General features: G+C 35.9%; 1 protein-coding gene across 5 annotated transcripts in view; it reads right to left on the bottom strand.

Moving 5' to 3' along the window:
- The window catches only part of AIMP1 (aminoacyl tRNA synthetase complex interacting multifunctional protein 1), a 59,337-nt gene that overhangs the window by 10,564 nt on the left and 34,347 nt on the right, over positions 1-14,426 (bottom strand). For all 5 annotated transcript variants that reach the window (XM_065597668.1, XM_005287894.4, XM_065597669.1 and 2 more), the window contains exons 3-6: positions 11,844-11,957; positions 7,681-7,842; positions 4,706-4,917; positions 1,114-1,282 (exon numbers count right to left, since the gene is read on the bottom strand). In XM_065597668.1, the coding sequence (XP_065453740.1) occupies positions 1,114-1,282; positions 4,706-4,917; positions 7,681-7,842; positions 11,844-11,957 (657 nt within the window). The remainder of the gene's footprint in view (positions 1-1,113; positions 1,283-4,705; positions 4,918-7,680; positions 7,843-11,843; positions 11,958-14,426) is intronic.

Here is a 14,426-nt window from a genome sequence, read left to right as displayed (position 1 = left end):
TTTAAGCAACAGTTATTGTAGGAAGGAATCAGACAGTATTGACACACACACACTTCTATCTGGATGATCGTTTTCAGAAGATGACAACTTGTGCTTGACAGTGGATGGCTCTGGGAATCGATAATTAACTGTGGAGCTCATCACTGCCAGTCTGGGATTCAGCTGAACCCATGACATAACCATGCAAGGTTATTACAGGGGGCTTGCGAGCTGTTAGCCTCCATCCCAAACCCCGCTTTGCCTCCCGCATTTATAATGGTGTTAAATATATTAAAAAGCGTTTTTAATTTATAAGGGGGGGGTGGCATTCAGAGGCTTGCTATGTGAAAGGGGTCACCAGTACAAAAGTTTGAGAACCACTGACATAGAGGTTATAAGCTCCACCACCACAAACAATAAATTGGCATTTTGGTTGATAGAGTCAAGAGAGGCCCAGAAAAGAAGTGGAAACGGACTATCCCTCTCATCTTCAGGTGGTGGGTCTGACAGAATTGTGATGAGACATCTGGGTGGAGAAACATTCAGTACCACTACTTGTGTGATTTTTATCTGTGAGCAACTAGAAGATAATAACTACACCATACTGGGCTGTCAGTACAGAAATAGAGGTTTCCCAGAAAACATTGTGCATATATTTATGAGGTGAAGGATGCAGAATTGGGAGTCAGGAAACCTTGGTTCTATTACTAAGTCTGGTGCTGACCTATTATGTGACCTTGGGCAAGTCACTTAGCCTGTCTATGCCTCCACGCTTCCATTTGCAAAATGAAAATATTGAAAATGACCACATTCATAAAGAGAGCTATTGATGAAAATGCACTACGTGTTAGGTATGACAGCTATTATTTCTCCCACAATCCCCAATTTTTGGCTTTCAGTTAGATATTTTAATCCTTCTTTATGCTACGTATTCACAGAATACTAGCGTATTCTTATAAAAATATGAATTCTTCACATAAATATTACAAATGTCTGTAATTTAAATTAGAAATTTAACTCAATTTATAATACTTGTTGTATAATCAGCTCCAACTGAGAGATCACTAGGACACTGATATGCAAGTTCCTGGCTATGCATTTTTCCCCATTTCCCCAATAATACTTATTGCTTACCAGGAAAAACTTCAAAAGTGATTCTTTCTCCAGGAACAGCCCCACTGGGGGGATCAAGGATCTCCACCTTCTCTGGTGAGCTGGCACACATCACCATTGCTTGAGATACCACTCCCCTCATCTTTGCAGGCTTCAGGTTACAGAGTAATACTACCATCCGGTTCTGCATCTGCACAAAAAAGAATAGACATTCATTAAAAAAAAAAAAAATTGTAAGGAAATTGAGTTAGGGTTTTGGGAGTTATTATATTATAGAAAAAAAGAGGATTATGAGGGAGAAAGCTTAATACATGTAATATGCATGTACACAGTAGGCTGCATATTGCTTGTGTACATGTAACTATGCTAACAACAACAACAACAATATACCAGAAATAATTACCATTCTTTAATCCTTTTTAGGCTATTAGTCATTAAAAGCCAGGAAACAGCCAATTAAGGATGAAATGTTCCAGGCTGTCCTCCAGCATCTAAACACAACAAGGTACAATAAGAAAGTCTCTAAGGTTGAGCCTTGATGTGCCAAAATATTAGATAATACATATTTTACTCGTTTGATATGCTTTTGTTGTTTTGGGTCACAACTTTAGGCCATCTTTAGTACAGTGCTCTTAGCAGAGGAATTTCCTTTAAAAAAAAAAAAAAAAAAAAAAAAAAACCGAACAAAAACTACTACAAATTAAAGTTAGTATATAAAAAAGAAAAAATGTATAACAAAAATGTTTAGGTGGTTTAAATTTCAGGATGCAGATTACAGCTGTGCCATACATTCCTATTCAGCCCAAATACCAAAGACAATAGAAATTTTTTGAGCAAATGAAAATGGCAGGATGTACTGCACACAGCAATTTGCTCATTTAAAACAACAAACCCTTGTGTTTTTCTGAACTAATAAATAATAATGAGAATAAGCACTGCAACCAGACCCCATTAGAGAATATTTTGCCCCCCCAAAATGTTTTAAGTTGAATAAAACTGAAGCAGAACATTTTTAAATAAAACCAAAATGTCTTCAAATTTGCCCTATCCCACAAACAATTGTTCTCAGGTTGAGATCTTTGTATATTAACCCATAACTTTTTAAAGCAACAGCACGTGACTACTTTTGAATTTAATAAAAATTTACACATGTGTAACATTCTGAATATTTAGACAGAAAATTTAAAAAAAAGCAATTTTTCTTAGCATAAAGATACAAATCTCTGAAAACAAGAAGGAATAATGGAAAACATACAATTTAAATATATTCTTGATATTCTATATCTACTGGGTACATACAGTACATTAGTTGTATATTTTAAGCCATTGAAAGTAAATCCCCCAAAACATATGAAGATGTAAATGTCAGTGGTTCTATTTTGTTTTAAATTTCTGAAATGCAAATATCTGAGATAGCCTGGTGCTGAATGCTACATAAATCGAGATAGACAGATGTACAGAATAAAAGGGACATTGCAATAGTTTTGTGATCTTTATTCATACTTGGTTTTGACTGATTACAAAAACAATCCTGGAATAGACAGTATAGCTTTAGCACTGAAGGTGACAGTTCAGAAACAAATGGAAATATGTTGTGGATGTGTATAGCCACATTTAGATTGAAACAAAATGGAAATGGGAAGGGTTTTGAATTACCTTCTTCATACACCCTCTCAGTGGCTGTGGTGGGTGATCAGAGAGCTTTAATATTATTTATATTCTGAAGAGTTCATGAATAATGTTTCTAGGTACAACGGTACAGGTTAGAATAGGATGTATGCACTTGTAAACTTTAAATATCCAGATGGTTTTCTTCCATTAATGTTTCCAGTAAAGTCAAACTAGTATCCTTTTCTGACTGGCTAAGTCTCTACTTTTCCAAATGTTTCTCATTATATTATTTTCTTATATTGAACCACATGTGATGATGATTCAGAGGAAACTTTAAAGAATGGGCATGAAGACATTAACAAAACTAAACATTTTCTGGATACACACAAGAAGATGATTGTTTTATGTGCCTCTCATTCCAGTAAACACAGGGGTAGGCAACCTATGGCACGCGTGCTGAAGGCGGCACGCAAGCTGATTTTCAGTGGCATTCACACTGCCTGGGTCCTGGCCACCAGTCAGGGGCGGCTCTGCATTTTAATTTAATTTTAAATGAAGCTTCTTAAACATTTTGAAACCTTATTTACTTTACATACGACAATAGTTTAGTTATATATTATAGACATAGAAAGAGACCTTCTAAAAAGGTTAAAATGTATTACTGGCACGCGAAACCTTAAATTGGAGTGAATAAATGAAGACTCGGCACACCATTTCTGAAAGGCTGCCGACCCCTGAGTTAACATCTCAGGGCTTCAAGATGCCTAACACACATTTTTTAAACATGTACCTGTGTGTTGTTTATGCAGCTTACACTTAAATGAAACATGGAATGTTACAGGTATGACAGAAGAACTTGGAAAATATCTTTGTATAGACTTTTAAAAAACACATTACTTCTTCACTACAACATCAGAAACCGTATTTGAAAGGGAGCATTACCATTATATTTGCTTTTACAGTACTTAAAGGAATATTTTAAAGTTATTTAAAGTGTTTGCTAGATGTTTCCAGTTCCAATATAAAAAGTGAGTTTTGGAAAAAGATCCAATTATTTTAAATGTCAGTGTGTCTGGTATATAGTTTAGATGGCCCAAAACAAAACCTCAGATCCAAATACCCAGGAAATCTTTGAAGATGGGAAATTGGTGACCAATATCTCTATACCAGACAAATCCAGAATCTGGGATTCAAACTATCCCTCTACAATACCTCAAGGTTAAAAAAAGTTCAGATTTGGACACAGGTTTTAAATCTTGGACCTCTCCCTAGTAGGAACTGTATGATAATAATTAAGCAGCTTTAGATCCAAAGACTAAAATAAACAGCAGTATATGACCAAAAGCCTATGTGATCATATAAAAACATCTGAAAAACCAAAAAGGTCAGCATTTTTCTAATAAAACTGCTTATAAACACACAAATTATTTTATGGAGCAAAATAAGACATATGAGACTAGAAATTTTAATCTCATTAACACATTTGTATTTAGGATAAATATGCATTTTAAACACTGATATGATAATTTAAACAAAATAAGGAATAAAAATAAGGGAAAAATATGGAAAACATTAAAAATAATCATCACAGATTCATAAAAGTTAGAATTGGAAGGGATCCATCAATCCTGAACCATTTACTTATGGCATTATGTGCCCATCTATATTATTCCCCTACACTAGCCGCTTGAATGAAATATCAAAATTTCCTTTCAAACATTTTCAATGAGACTGACGTCTTTTAAAAGCGAGAAAGTTTGTAACAGCAAGAGTACTTACAGCTGCACAAGTACAGCTTCTCATCTAGTTTAAAATCTGCCCTTCCATTGTTAAAATATTATTTTAAATAAACAAAATAAAGATTAAGGCTGCTGTGGAAGAACATGTCTTTCCTATGAACCAGGAGTCACTTTAACAGAATTAGCATTAGCCAGGATTCTTTGGGACTAAGACAGTATACATTACGCAGCCAAATACTGTATGAAAGTAATTTCATTTGTACCTGTTCTAGAGGAACATGCTTTACTAAGCCACTGACAACAGTTCTTGGGTTTGCTTCTCCAACATCCACCTCCTCGACATATAGAGAATCCGCATCAGGGTGATTTTTTGCAGTGATGATACAACCGACACGAAGGTCCAGACGAGAAACATCCATAGGTCTGGATTCATCACTCCCAGCTGCTGGCAGCTGCTTCCTCTCCCTCTTCTCTCCTGTAGTAGTGAGTTTAATTAGATGCAGTAATAACTCCCTAAAATGTATACATATATACCAACTTGTATGGACAAGAGAAACTACAATTTCAGTGCGAGGTATATCATCAGTTCATTTAGTATCACCTCTAGATACCTGTGTTCTGAAAGAAGAAAACAAAGGAAAGACGTAACTTCCTACCTGCACCCATTATTTCAAATCATGTCATTCTTAGACCTAAACTACAATCACTGGTTACTATTTCCCATAAAGATTAAAACTTAACATTACAAACAAAACGACTGTATATTTTATTTTTTAAGTTAAAAGTCATCTGGATTTTAACTGTGGCTATTTTGTATGAAAACACAGTGTTATGTATGATCTGCAAGTAGTCATAGCAGCAGCAGCAAACTTAGTACTGGTAATTCACCAGCAAAACGGAAACCAAGTACGATACCTAATAAAAAAAGTGATGCAAGAGCCCTATAGTCTTCTTGGCCTTAAAAAAATAAATGAAGCCTCCAAGAATGTTGCATATTGATAAAATAAATTGATTTTCTCTTGCACCAATACAAAGATATTTTAATCACTTCTCATCAAATTATTGCTGGAAAGCTGGTTTAAGGTATTGCATCTTAAAAAAAAATCTGAATTGCTGACCTGTCCAAATGTTTGCCATATGCAGAAGGAAGAATCAATACATGTGTTTGACAGGAAATTATCAAAAAGGCATCTTAGGTTTCAATTGATTCATAGCTGTTACTCATATTGATTTAAGAATTGGCTCATATTAGGACTCATACAGATATTCTTCTCTTTTTTAAATTAACAGCTCACATTTTGTAAACTCTCAGGGCTGTAATAAATGTGTTTGTACATAAGAACACGTCTGCTGGTTTGAAGATGAGACGTTCACATTTGGTTTACTGAATTACAATCCATGGGAGTAGCATCTTAATTAAGACATGTGTATTCCAGATGCTAGAATTTTCATCTAAAGAAGCTGGATCTTTCTAACATTTCTACCATGATATGTAAAGTCAAAAGATGAAACATCATCTTCAGGAAGGAAAAAAAGGGACAACGAAGCACCTCTCTTTTCACTTGTAATTTAAGTAAATAACTTTCTATACGTTTCTGTTCATAAAATGTTCCAGTACAGGACTGTGCCTGTGCAAAGTGGCAACTTTCAAAGATAACATAGAAAATTCTTTATTAACCCTGTAACCACTAGATCCCACTAAAAGATGCTCTAAATTATGCATCACTTTATTGCTTTAGAGATGCCATCTGGTCTCTACTTCAAACTTTATGAATCCCAATGATATCCTAGTCTGTGTCAAAAGTCTTACATACTGAAGACAAGGAAAATGATTATACCCACCTACAGAACCAAATGCAGTTTCGGTCCCTTTACTGCCATAGGGATGTCAAAATTCTGAAGATGGGCCAGAAATAAATCCATGTCCATCAACGGTGAATTGTACTATTCATAAATTGACCCTTCCTAATCATGCATTGAATTGCCAAACAGACCTTTGTGGAAATGTAATCAGTATTTTATAATTATATTTATTCCTCTTTCTCAAATTATTCTCTTCATTAAATACTCTTACAGGAAGGTTACTAGAGGCAGCTAATAAATATCAAATGGAGTCAAATATATTCGGGTAAAATATTTAAAGTCCCAACACGCAGTGTTAATTTCTACAAATGTTATTTGCCTAGCTGATTTCACTGTACTCCCCCATACCCAAACAATAATACCACTAGTGTTGATATGGATGGATTTAAATAGGTTGCTGAAGCTCAATGGTTGAGAGTGTTTTCCGAAAAGAAGCAGAAGAAACAGTCAAACTACATTGGGTTCTACCCTTTAGTGCTATATTACATTACTACTTCTTACTGAGTACCATATATACTTGTTCACAAGCAGAATATTTTTGGTAAAAAAATGACGCATCAAAGAGTGGGGGTCGGCTTATAAACGGATCTTCATCAAAATTTGATGATTTTAAACTCTGTGGAATCACTGAATTGAATATCTAATACATTGTCATTTTGTTTACCTGGAGCATCTGCAGGCATGGAGCCCCTCGGCTCCACTTCCCGCAGCTCCCTTTGGCTGGGAACGGTGAACTGCAGCCACAGGGCGCTGAGGGGCTCCATGTCTGCATATGCTCCAAGTAAACAAAACGTCCCACCAGCGGCTTACCCTGACAAGCTGGGAACCAAAGTTTGCCAACCCCTGAAATATAGGGTCGGCTTATGAAAGGGTCATACAGTTTTTGTTATTTTTACCTAACCATCTTGGGGGGGTCAATTTATAAACGAACAGGCTAATGAACGAGTAAATACGGTAATTTCTCTAAGCTAGTTCATGGGCTGTTGCTTGCATTGTATAAATGGTAGAAACAAAATTGAACAATAAACCTCAGAGCTGAGAGTTATTTAATTTCATGTGCTGTGGCAGACTCCACCTCAACATTTCAGTATTTTATTTATTATTTTGAAAGGGGAGACAACCTACACTTCAGCCAAACTGACACAAATCTGCCCAATATCCAACTTAAAATTTAAGTGCCCCAAACCTATTTGATTAAACTTTTTCATTAGTTGTAAATACTTCCTTTCTCCAGGAGTTTAAGAGTTAATGTGTATGGATTTTCCTACTGTAGCTCTACTGATTGCTCTTTTCTATCCTCTCCAATAAAAATGTAAACAGCAAGTCTGCAAATTAACTGTTGTAGATGCCTAACAGATTTGAAAAATGGAAATACCTTTTTTTTCTGCTTTCTCCTTTTTTTTCTTTTCTTCACTTCCACCTTTAATTTGGTCTTTGGGACCAGAAGGAGAGGATGTGACAGGTGTAGGCTGTGGTAAGTCTTCCGAAAATGAAGCTGCTGAAATGGTTCCACTGGATGGAATTGGGATATGTTTCACTAAAATTAAAATGATGGAAGTTAAAATGCTATTTAATTTTCTTAAAACTGTAATTGAAATCAAGGCATTTTACCAGAAATATAAAGAAAATGTAAAGTAAAGCAACATAGGAAATTAGTGTTTCAGAAAAAATAAAATAAAAATTATTTCAAATATCCAGCTATGTCACTTTACTAAAAAGACCTCACACACCATACAAGCCTACAACAAAATTTATTCTGATTAAATAACTGTATTATTGTTTTTATATTTGGAAACCTAATATTTTTCCTCAAAGAAAATGGATAACTTTAAAAATACACAAAAATAGAAACAAAGCAAGAGAGGTGCTTTCATCAGTGTTATGCCTGCCTGTTTCTTCCCTCCCCCATTCCCGTTTCATCTGAGGTTTAAGTATATTCTTAAAAGCAAAACACAACTTTGTGTAAACACATACTCACTCAAAGAGAAAATGAGAAGGCCACGGCAAAAATTTATGCCTATGCTCAACTTTATGTATGTGACTACTTCCATTAGCTTTAGTGAGGCTACTCATGTGCATAAAATTAAGCCCAAATGTAAATCTTTAGAGAATCGAGGCTTAAATCACCAGGAGACAAAAATAATTTGAAAAGTAGTTATAGCAGAATTATAATTTTTAAATGGTGTTATGAAGAATATACAAGTTGTAGGAGGCAAAATATAATGGAGACTTTTGCAATCATAGGGGTATCTTGGTTTTTTGTTTTGCTAAAATGATACATGATTGATTGAGATTGCAAAACCACTTTTTTACATACAGAAAAAATGTGAACCCCAAAACCATTTTTGAGGTGGGGGAGAAGTGGAGGGATAAAGACATGATCTTGGGGTTTAAGTGAGCACAGGATTGGGAGCCTGAGAGAGAATTGAAACAATGATTGTTTCAGTCAATAAAATATAAGTCGTTTTGGGGCATCAAAAACATTTCTCCACAGATATGTGGTAAGTACCAACGTGACAATTTAAGACATTCCCAAACGTCATATGGAGACTAACGTGTCCCATCCTCTCCATGTCTGTTTTTTATAAGGTAATTTCTTAGGCAAGAGCTGTCTTTATTTTCTGTCTTGTACAGCACTGGCTGAACTGTGCTTAATAAATAATATATTCGGTAAGTCATATTTTTAATCACATACATTTGTTATAACACTTTGAGGAAAAAGACTAGACGTTTCTATGTACGAAGAGCGCCCAGTGACAGAGGGCTGGAAGAAGAATCTTCTAACAAGCCCCAAAAGATGTTTGCTGGAGACAAAGGAGAGAGTCTGTGAGAAGAAGAAAAAGTTAACTGGGGAGACAGAAAAAATGAAAGAAGATTACATGTAATGTGATATGTAAAGTTACTGTTACCAAATTTTGGCCTTTGCAACTAAGACAAATTGGGCTTCCATGAAATTTTGTTGATTGCCTGTGACCTGTTGCTAACTTTTACTAAAAATACCATGACAGAATCTTAACTTTACTTTTAAGTTATTCTCAGATTGGTTACTTGCAATATTTATTTGGTTGGCAAAGTGAAATATGCTGACAGCCCACAAATTAAAGCAGCTTCCCATCACAGGACCACTACAATCTGTAAGCCTGTTATCCAGACAGTGCAACAGGGCTACTTCATCCTACAAAAATCAATAGTAAATGAGATGTTCTTTTCACAAGTAACAGCAGATAGTCCTGTAAATACTCACTGCACATTCGATAAAAAGGTAATGGCATGAATAGTTCCTGTGCTTTCAAGATGAAAGGAAAGGGTTAAATTTCCCTTGGTCTTTACTTGGAGAAGACATCACAAGCCATTCTGTTGATCACTTCCTTAGATTCATAGACTTTAAGCCAAGAGAGACCATTAGAACATCTAGTCAGATCTCCTGTATATCACAGGAAATTTCACCCAATTACCCATGTACTGAGCCCAATAACTTGTGTTTGGCTAAAGCATAAACTTTAAAAAAGGCATCCAAGTCTTGATCTGAAGACATCAAGAGATGGAGAATTCACCACTTCCCCTGGTATTAGTGCCAGTAGTTAATCATCCACACTTAAAAATGTGTGCCTTATTTTTTTAAATATGTCTGGCTTAAACTTCCAGATATTGGGTCTTGTTATGCCTTCCTCTGTAAAGAGAAAGAGTCCTTTAGTACTCAGTATTTTATCCCCATGAAGGCTCTTATGCAATGTAATCAAGTCATCTCTCAATCTTCTTTTCAATAAAATGAACAGATTGATCTCTTTAAGTCTTTCACTGCAAGGCCTTTTTTCCAGACCTCAAATCATTTTTGTGGCTCTTGTCTGCACTAGCTCCAATTTTTCAACATACAGTTCTGGTGTCCACATTTTGAAAAGCATGTAGTATTCCAATATTGGTCTCACCAATGTCGTATACAGATGTAAAATCATCACCTTAGTCTAACCCACTACTCCCTGTTTATAGATTCAAGCCTAGCATAAATACCCTTGAATTCTTTACCACCTGGATCCCATATCAGCTTTTCCATTATTTTGCTTTGGACTGTTGTCAGGCTAAGTAGCCTACAGTTACAGTTAAACTTGCCCTTTGGTCACCAGTACAGGAAAGGCTTCTTGTTCCTCTCATTCTTAAAAGATACATCATTCCACATGCTGATTTATATGTTCCTTGTAGTGTGAATACATAATAGACTCATAAAACATGTTCTTCTGTTCAGTAGAAAAAGGTCTTACATTTAGTTCTGTTCTCCATCCACATAAATTGCTTAAATGAAGAAGTAAAGTCTATCCAAAACATTTGTCAAACAGGATATTAATTCTCTATCCTTTTTTTATATTACAATTACAACCTGGAAACTTTGTATACATAGAGGCTTGTCCCTCATGTGTAATAGGGATATTTTTCTGTAAAATATTTCTGTGAAATATCAGTAGACACCTCTTACCCATACCTGCCTATCCCACATCTGAAAAGAATACTGAGGTGAACTATTGCAGGTTCTCGGCCATTGGAAAAGAAACAGACTAATGGATAGTCTAGCATATTAAAGGAATTAAGTCATGTGAAAGGAGGAGTGCATTTATGAAGTGGTGGTTCTTTTGAAGACTGCACATGCTGATTTAACAGTGGAACAAGTCAGTAATGGGAAGCAGTAAAATCATGCTTTACTGGATAGTGTCTTATCTGGTTTCCAGTACTAGCACTGTGAAACTAAAAATGTTTTGTTTGTTTGTTTTTTGACATATTCCTCAAGAACATTTCTTTGCAGAAAATGAAACACTCATGCTGGATTTGGAGAACTGCAGCTTCCTCTTTTTGTTCCTTTTCTCTCAAAGTAAAATTTCATAAGGGTGAGGACTATATCAGCCCCGGACTTAAAAAGATAGATCCAGACTGGGACAATAACAGAGGAGGAATGGTGGTACAGCAAAGTCTTTGTTGTTAAGCCATGGGGCTGAAACTCAGAAAAGCTACGTTCTAATCTCAGTTCCGTCACAAAATCCTTGGACAACCTTGGTAAGTCATTTAGGGGCAGCTTTTCCAGAGTGCTCAGTACCCTCAACTGTGGCTAGATCTTCAAAGGAGCTCAGTGCCAGATGAGGTTCCTAAACGAGGTACACAGAGTTTCAAAAGCATTCGTTACCCAACATCTTCCAGTGTATTGTAAGAGCACCCAGAAACCTCAGTCAAATTTAGGTCCCTATCATGCCAGGCGCTGTACAGACATATAGAAAGACATGGTCCCAACCAAGAGTAAACTTTTCATATTTTCATAATTGTCACTTATGCAACTTACAAGAGAACTCATATACTTTAAGTTACAGAGGTGGTTAACCACCAAGAGGTATGGCATTCCAAAGTTTCACCGAAACAGCCAAAAAAGATGCCATGGATGTGACAACAGGGATATGAATCAGGAAGGATTAAACAAGTGATCAAAACAGCAGTCAAAGATGGTGACAGGATCTAAGACCACACATGTGAAGATATAGTTCTCCTTCCTTTCTCTCTCACCTCCATTCCGAATTTCTGCCTGAATCAGCTCCTGTTTCAGTCCCTCAATTTCTTTCTTCAGTTTAGCATTTTCTACACGAAGCTTCTTCTCTTCTCGGAGAGATGCCTGCAGAACTAGAGTTGACACAATTTACATTAGAAACTACAGGCTCCAGTCATTACACATCCATTTGCTAAGTGCTGAATGTCACTTATCTGAAAAAAATTAGTTAAATTAAAAGCAAATAAAGGGAATATTTTTAAAATATTTAAAAATCATCATTAGAAAAGATCTCATACATTTTATTATAGTTACTGACTTTTTATTAATGAACACGGACAGTGGTTTCTCAAATATCGACTTTCATGCCTTCCTCGTGGACTTGCATCTAAATCATAATCAAGCTACTTTTTGTTCCCCTCTCAAATTCCTACAGTGGCACCAATCTGAATCTATAACTTTGTAATCAACTATATGAGGTTCAACAAAATTCTCTTTCTGTATGCATAACCTATATTTGTAAACACCCAGATTTCTGTCCTGATATACAATAAAAAAACCCCACTGAAGTTGGCAGACTAACTATAGAATGTACAATAAGGTTACACTGCCGTGAAAGTAAGGACAGTCTTATTTAGGCAATGGAAAAAAGATTTTATTCCCAGTGCGCTCACAGGCATTCGGGTGACCTTCAGCAAGTCACTCAACTCTGTGCCTCCATCTCTCCATTCTGAAATGGTAATGCTGAGAGGCTTATTCTATTATTCTTAATAATTGTGAGGCATTCAAGATATTACATAAATTAGCATAACAAAAGATAATAAATAAATGCAAATGGACTTGATTCACAGATTAAATTAGGCACTAACATTTAATAATACTTTCTATTTTGTTGAATGGTCGATCTGGGGTAGCCTTGGGATTAAATTTGAGAGTGAATGGTATTTGATTCATTCTTTGTATTTTAAAATGTACCTTGTAACTTTGTTTAACTAACTGAAACAATGCTGATATGGTTATAAATTGTTTTGAGGGGAAAAGGCTGGCAATAATGGCTGAACATTTTAATCTTTAGAGCCCCCTTGATTTTGACTAAAGGAAAAAGCTGGGGGTATAAGAAAGATGACAAAATGTTTCAGTGTAAGATGTGGTGGCATTCCCTTTGGGCTATGCAGAATGTGTGTTGACAAGTGTGATCATTTTAAATTTATAGGCAAAACATTTAGATTACATGCCAAGAGGAACTCTTTAGGCATTTAGAAGGTGTAAGGTCCACATGCATTCATTAAAAATGTTAGCAATCTTCAGTCTATATTCTAAGCTATAATCCAACTATTAAAAATGTGGCAAACACAATATTTCTATTTGGATTGTGGTAGGGCCAAAAGGCCCCAATCAGGATTGGGATCCTGCAAAAATATAGTAAGGAAAAGAAGACTAGAGTAAGCATAACAAACAAGGAAACAATGAGGACATGGTAACAGTAAGTTCATGCAATTAAATTATTCAGAATGTACAGTGTAAGTATTTGATATTTTCTTTTGGGGTTATTGCATTTTTTCCCTACAACCGATCAATCATTATGAATTGTTGTCTGAATTTTGGTAGGTGTCATAGCAGAAGTGAGGAGGATTCTGAAGAGGACAACTAACAAAACAGGCCAGGGAGGCATCCCACACAAAAGGAGTGATAGAAAAAAACATGAACAATATTTTAAGGGTTTTGACTGCCCATTTTTCTCTTTGCTTACAGAGTGGAGACTGGGGGGTGGGGGTTTGGGGGAGAGGAGGAGGGAAGGGAAGAGGACGATGCAATAAGAGACAAGAGTGAATAATTAAACAGACCAAGAAACTTGAACTTAATGCAGTACAGCAGGGAGCCAGTGGAGAGATTCAAAGCAAATGGGGAGGTGACACTGTCAGAGACATGAGTAAGGAAGATGAATTAAGCAGCTGTATTTTGTATGGACTGGAAATAGTATGTGTGAGGGTTGGTGAAGTGGTTATGATAATCAAGATGTGAACTGATAAGAACTTGGAAAAAGTTTTAGTGGCATGGATTTTTGAATTGAAGTGTGCTAGAGGAAAAAGAGGCAGGATTTAACATGGTCTGACCGCAGTACATAGAAGAGGAAAGAAGTCAAAGACAACCCTCACTTTATGGACATGAGTGCTAGGGAGAATTATGCTATTGTCCAGAATGACAGAGAATGGAAGAATAGGCAGGACTTGGGAGGAAAGATAAGAAGTTGAGTTTTGGGCAGGTTACATTTCAGCTGATGGTGAGGCATTCAGGAAGAAATGTCAGTTGATCTCCCAAAGCAGAAATTGTGGAAATTTCATATACAGGATTACAACAGACTAACTTAAACCAATGTGCTGCAATAATGCGTATGCACACATATCTAATTTTTTTTGGTTAACAAAACAGAGTGATGAATGAATGTAAGAGAGAAGGCGGATTCCCATCTATGGAGTGATATTTCTTCTATGATAAGTACCATGACAGTGTACAATGAACTATGAAGGGCAGCACTGAAGTTGATATATCTTAAAAATGTATTTAAAAAAATTATGGAGGCACGTATTAAGACTTTGCTTTGT

This window comes from Chrysemys picta, chromosome 5 (genome assembly GCF_011386835.1).
Source record: "Chrysemys picta bellii isolate R12L10 chromosome 5, ASM1138683v2, whole genome shotgun sequence".
In the NCBI taxonomy this organism is placed as follows: Eukaryota; Metazoa; Chordata; order Testudines; family Emydidae; genus Chrysemys; species Chrysemys picta.
This window is presented reverse-complemented; position numbering and strand designations above follow the sequence as displayed.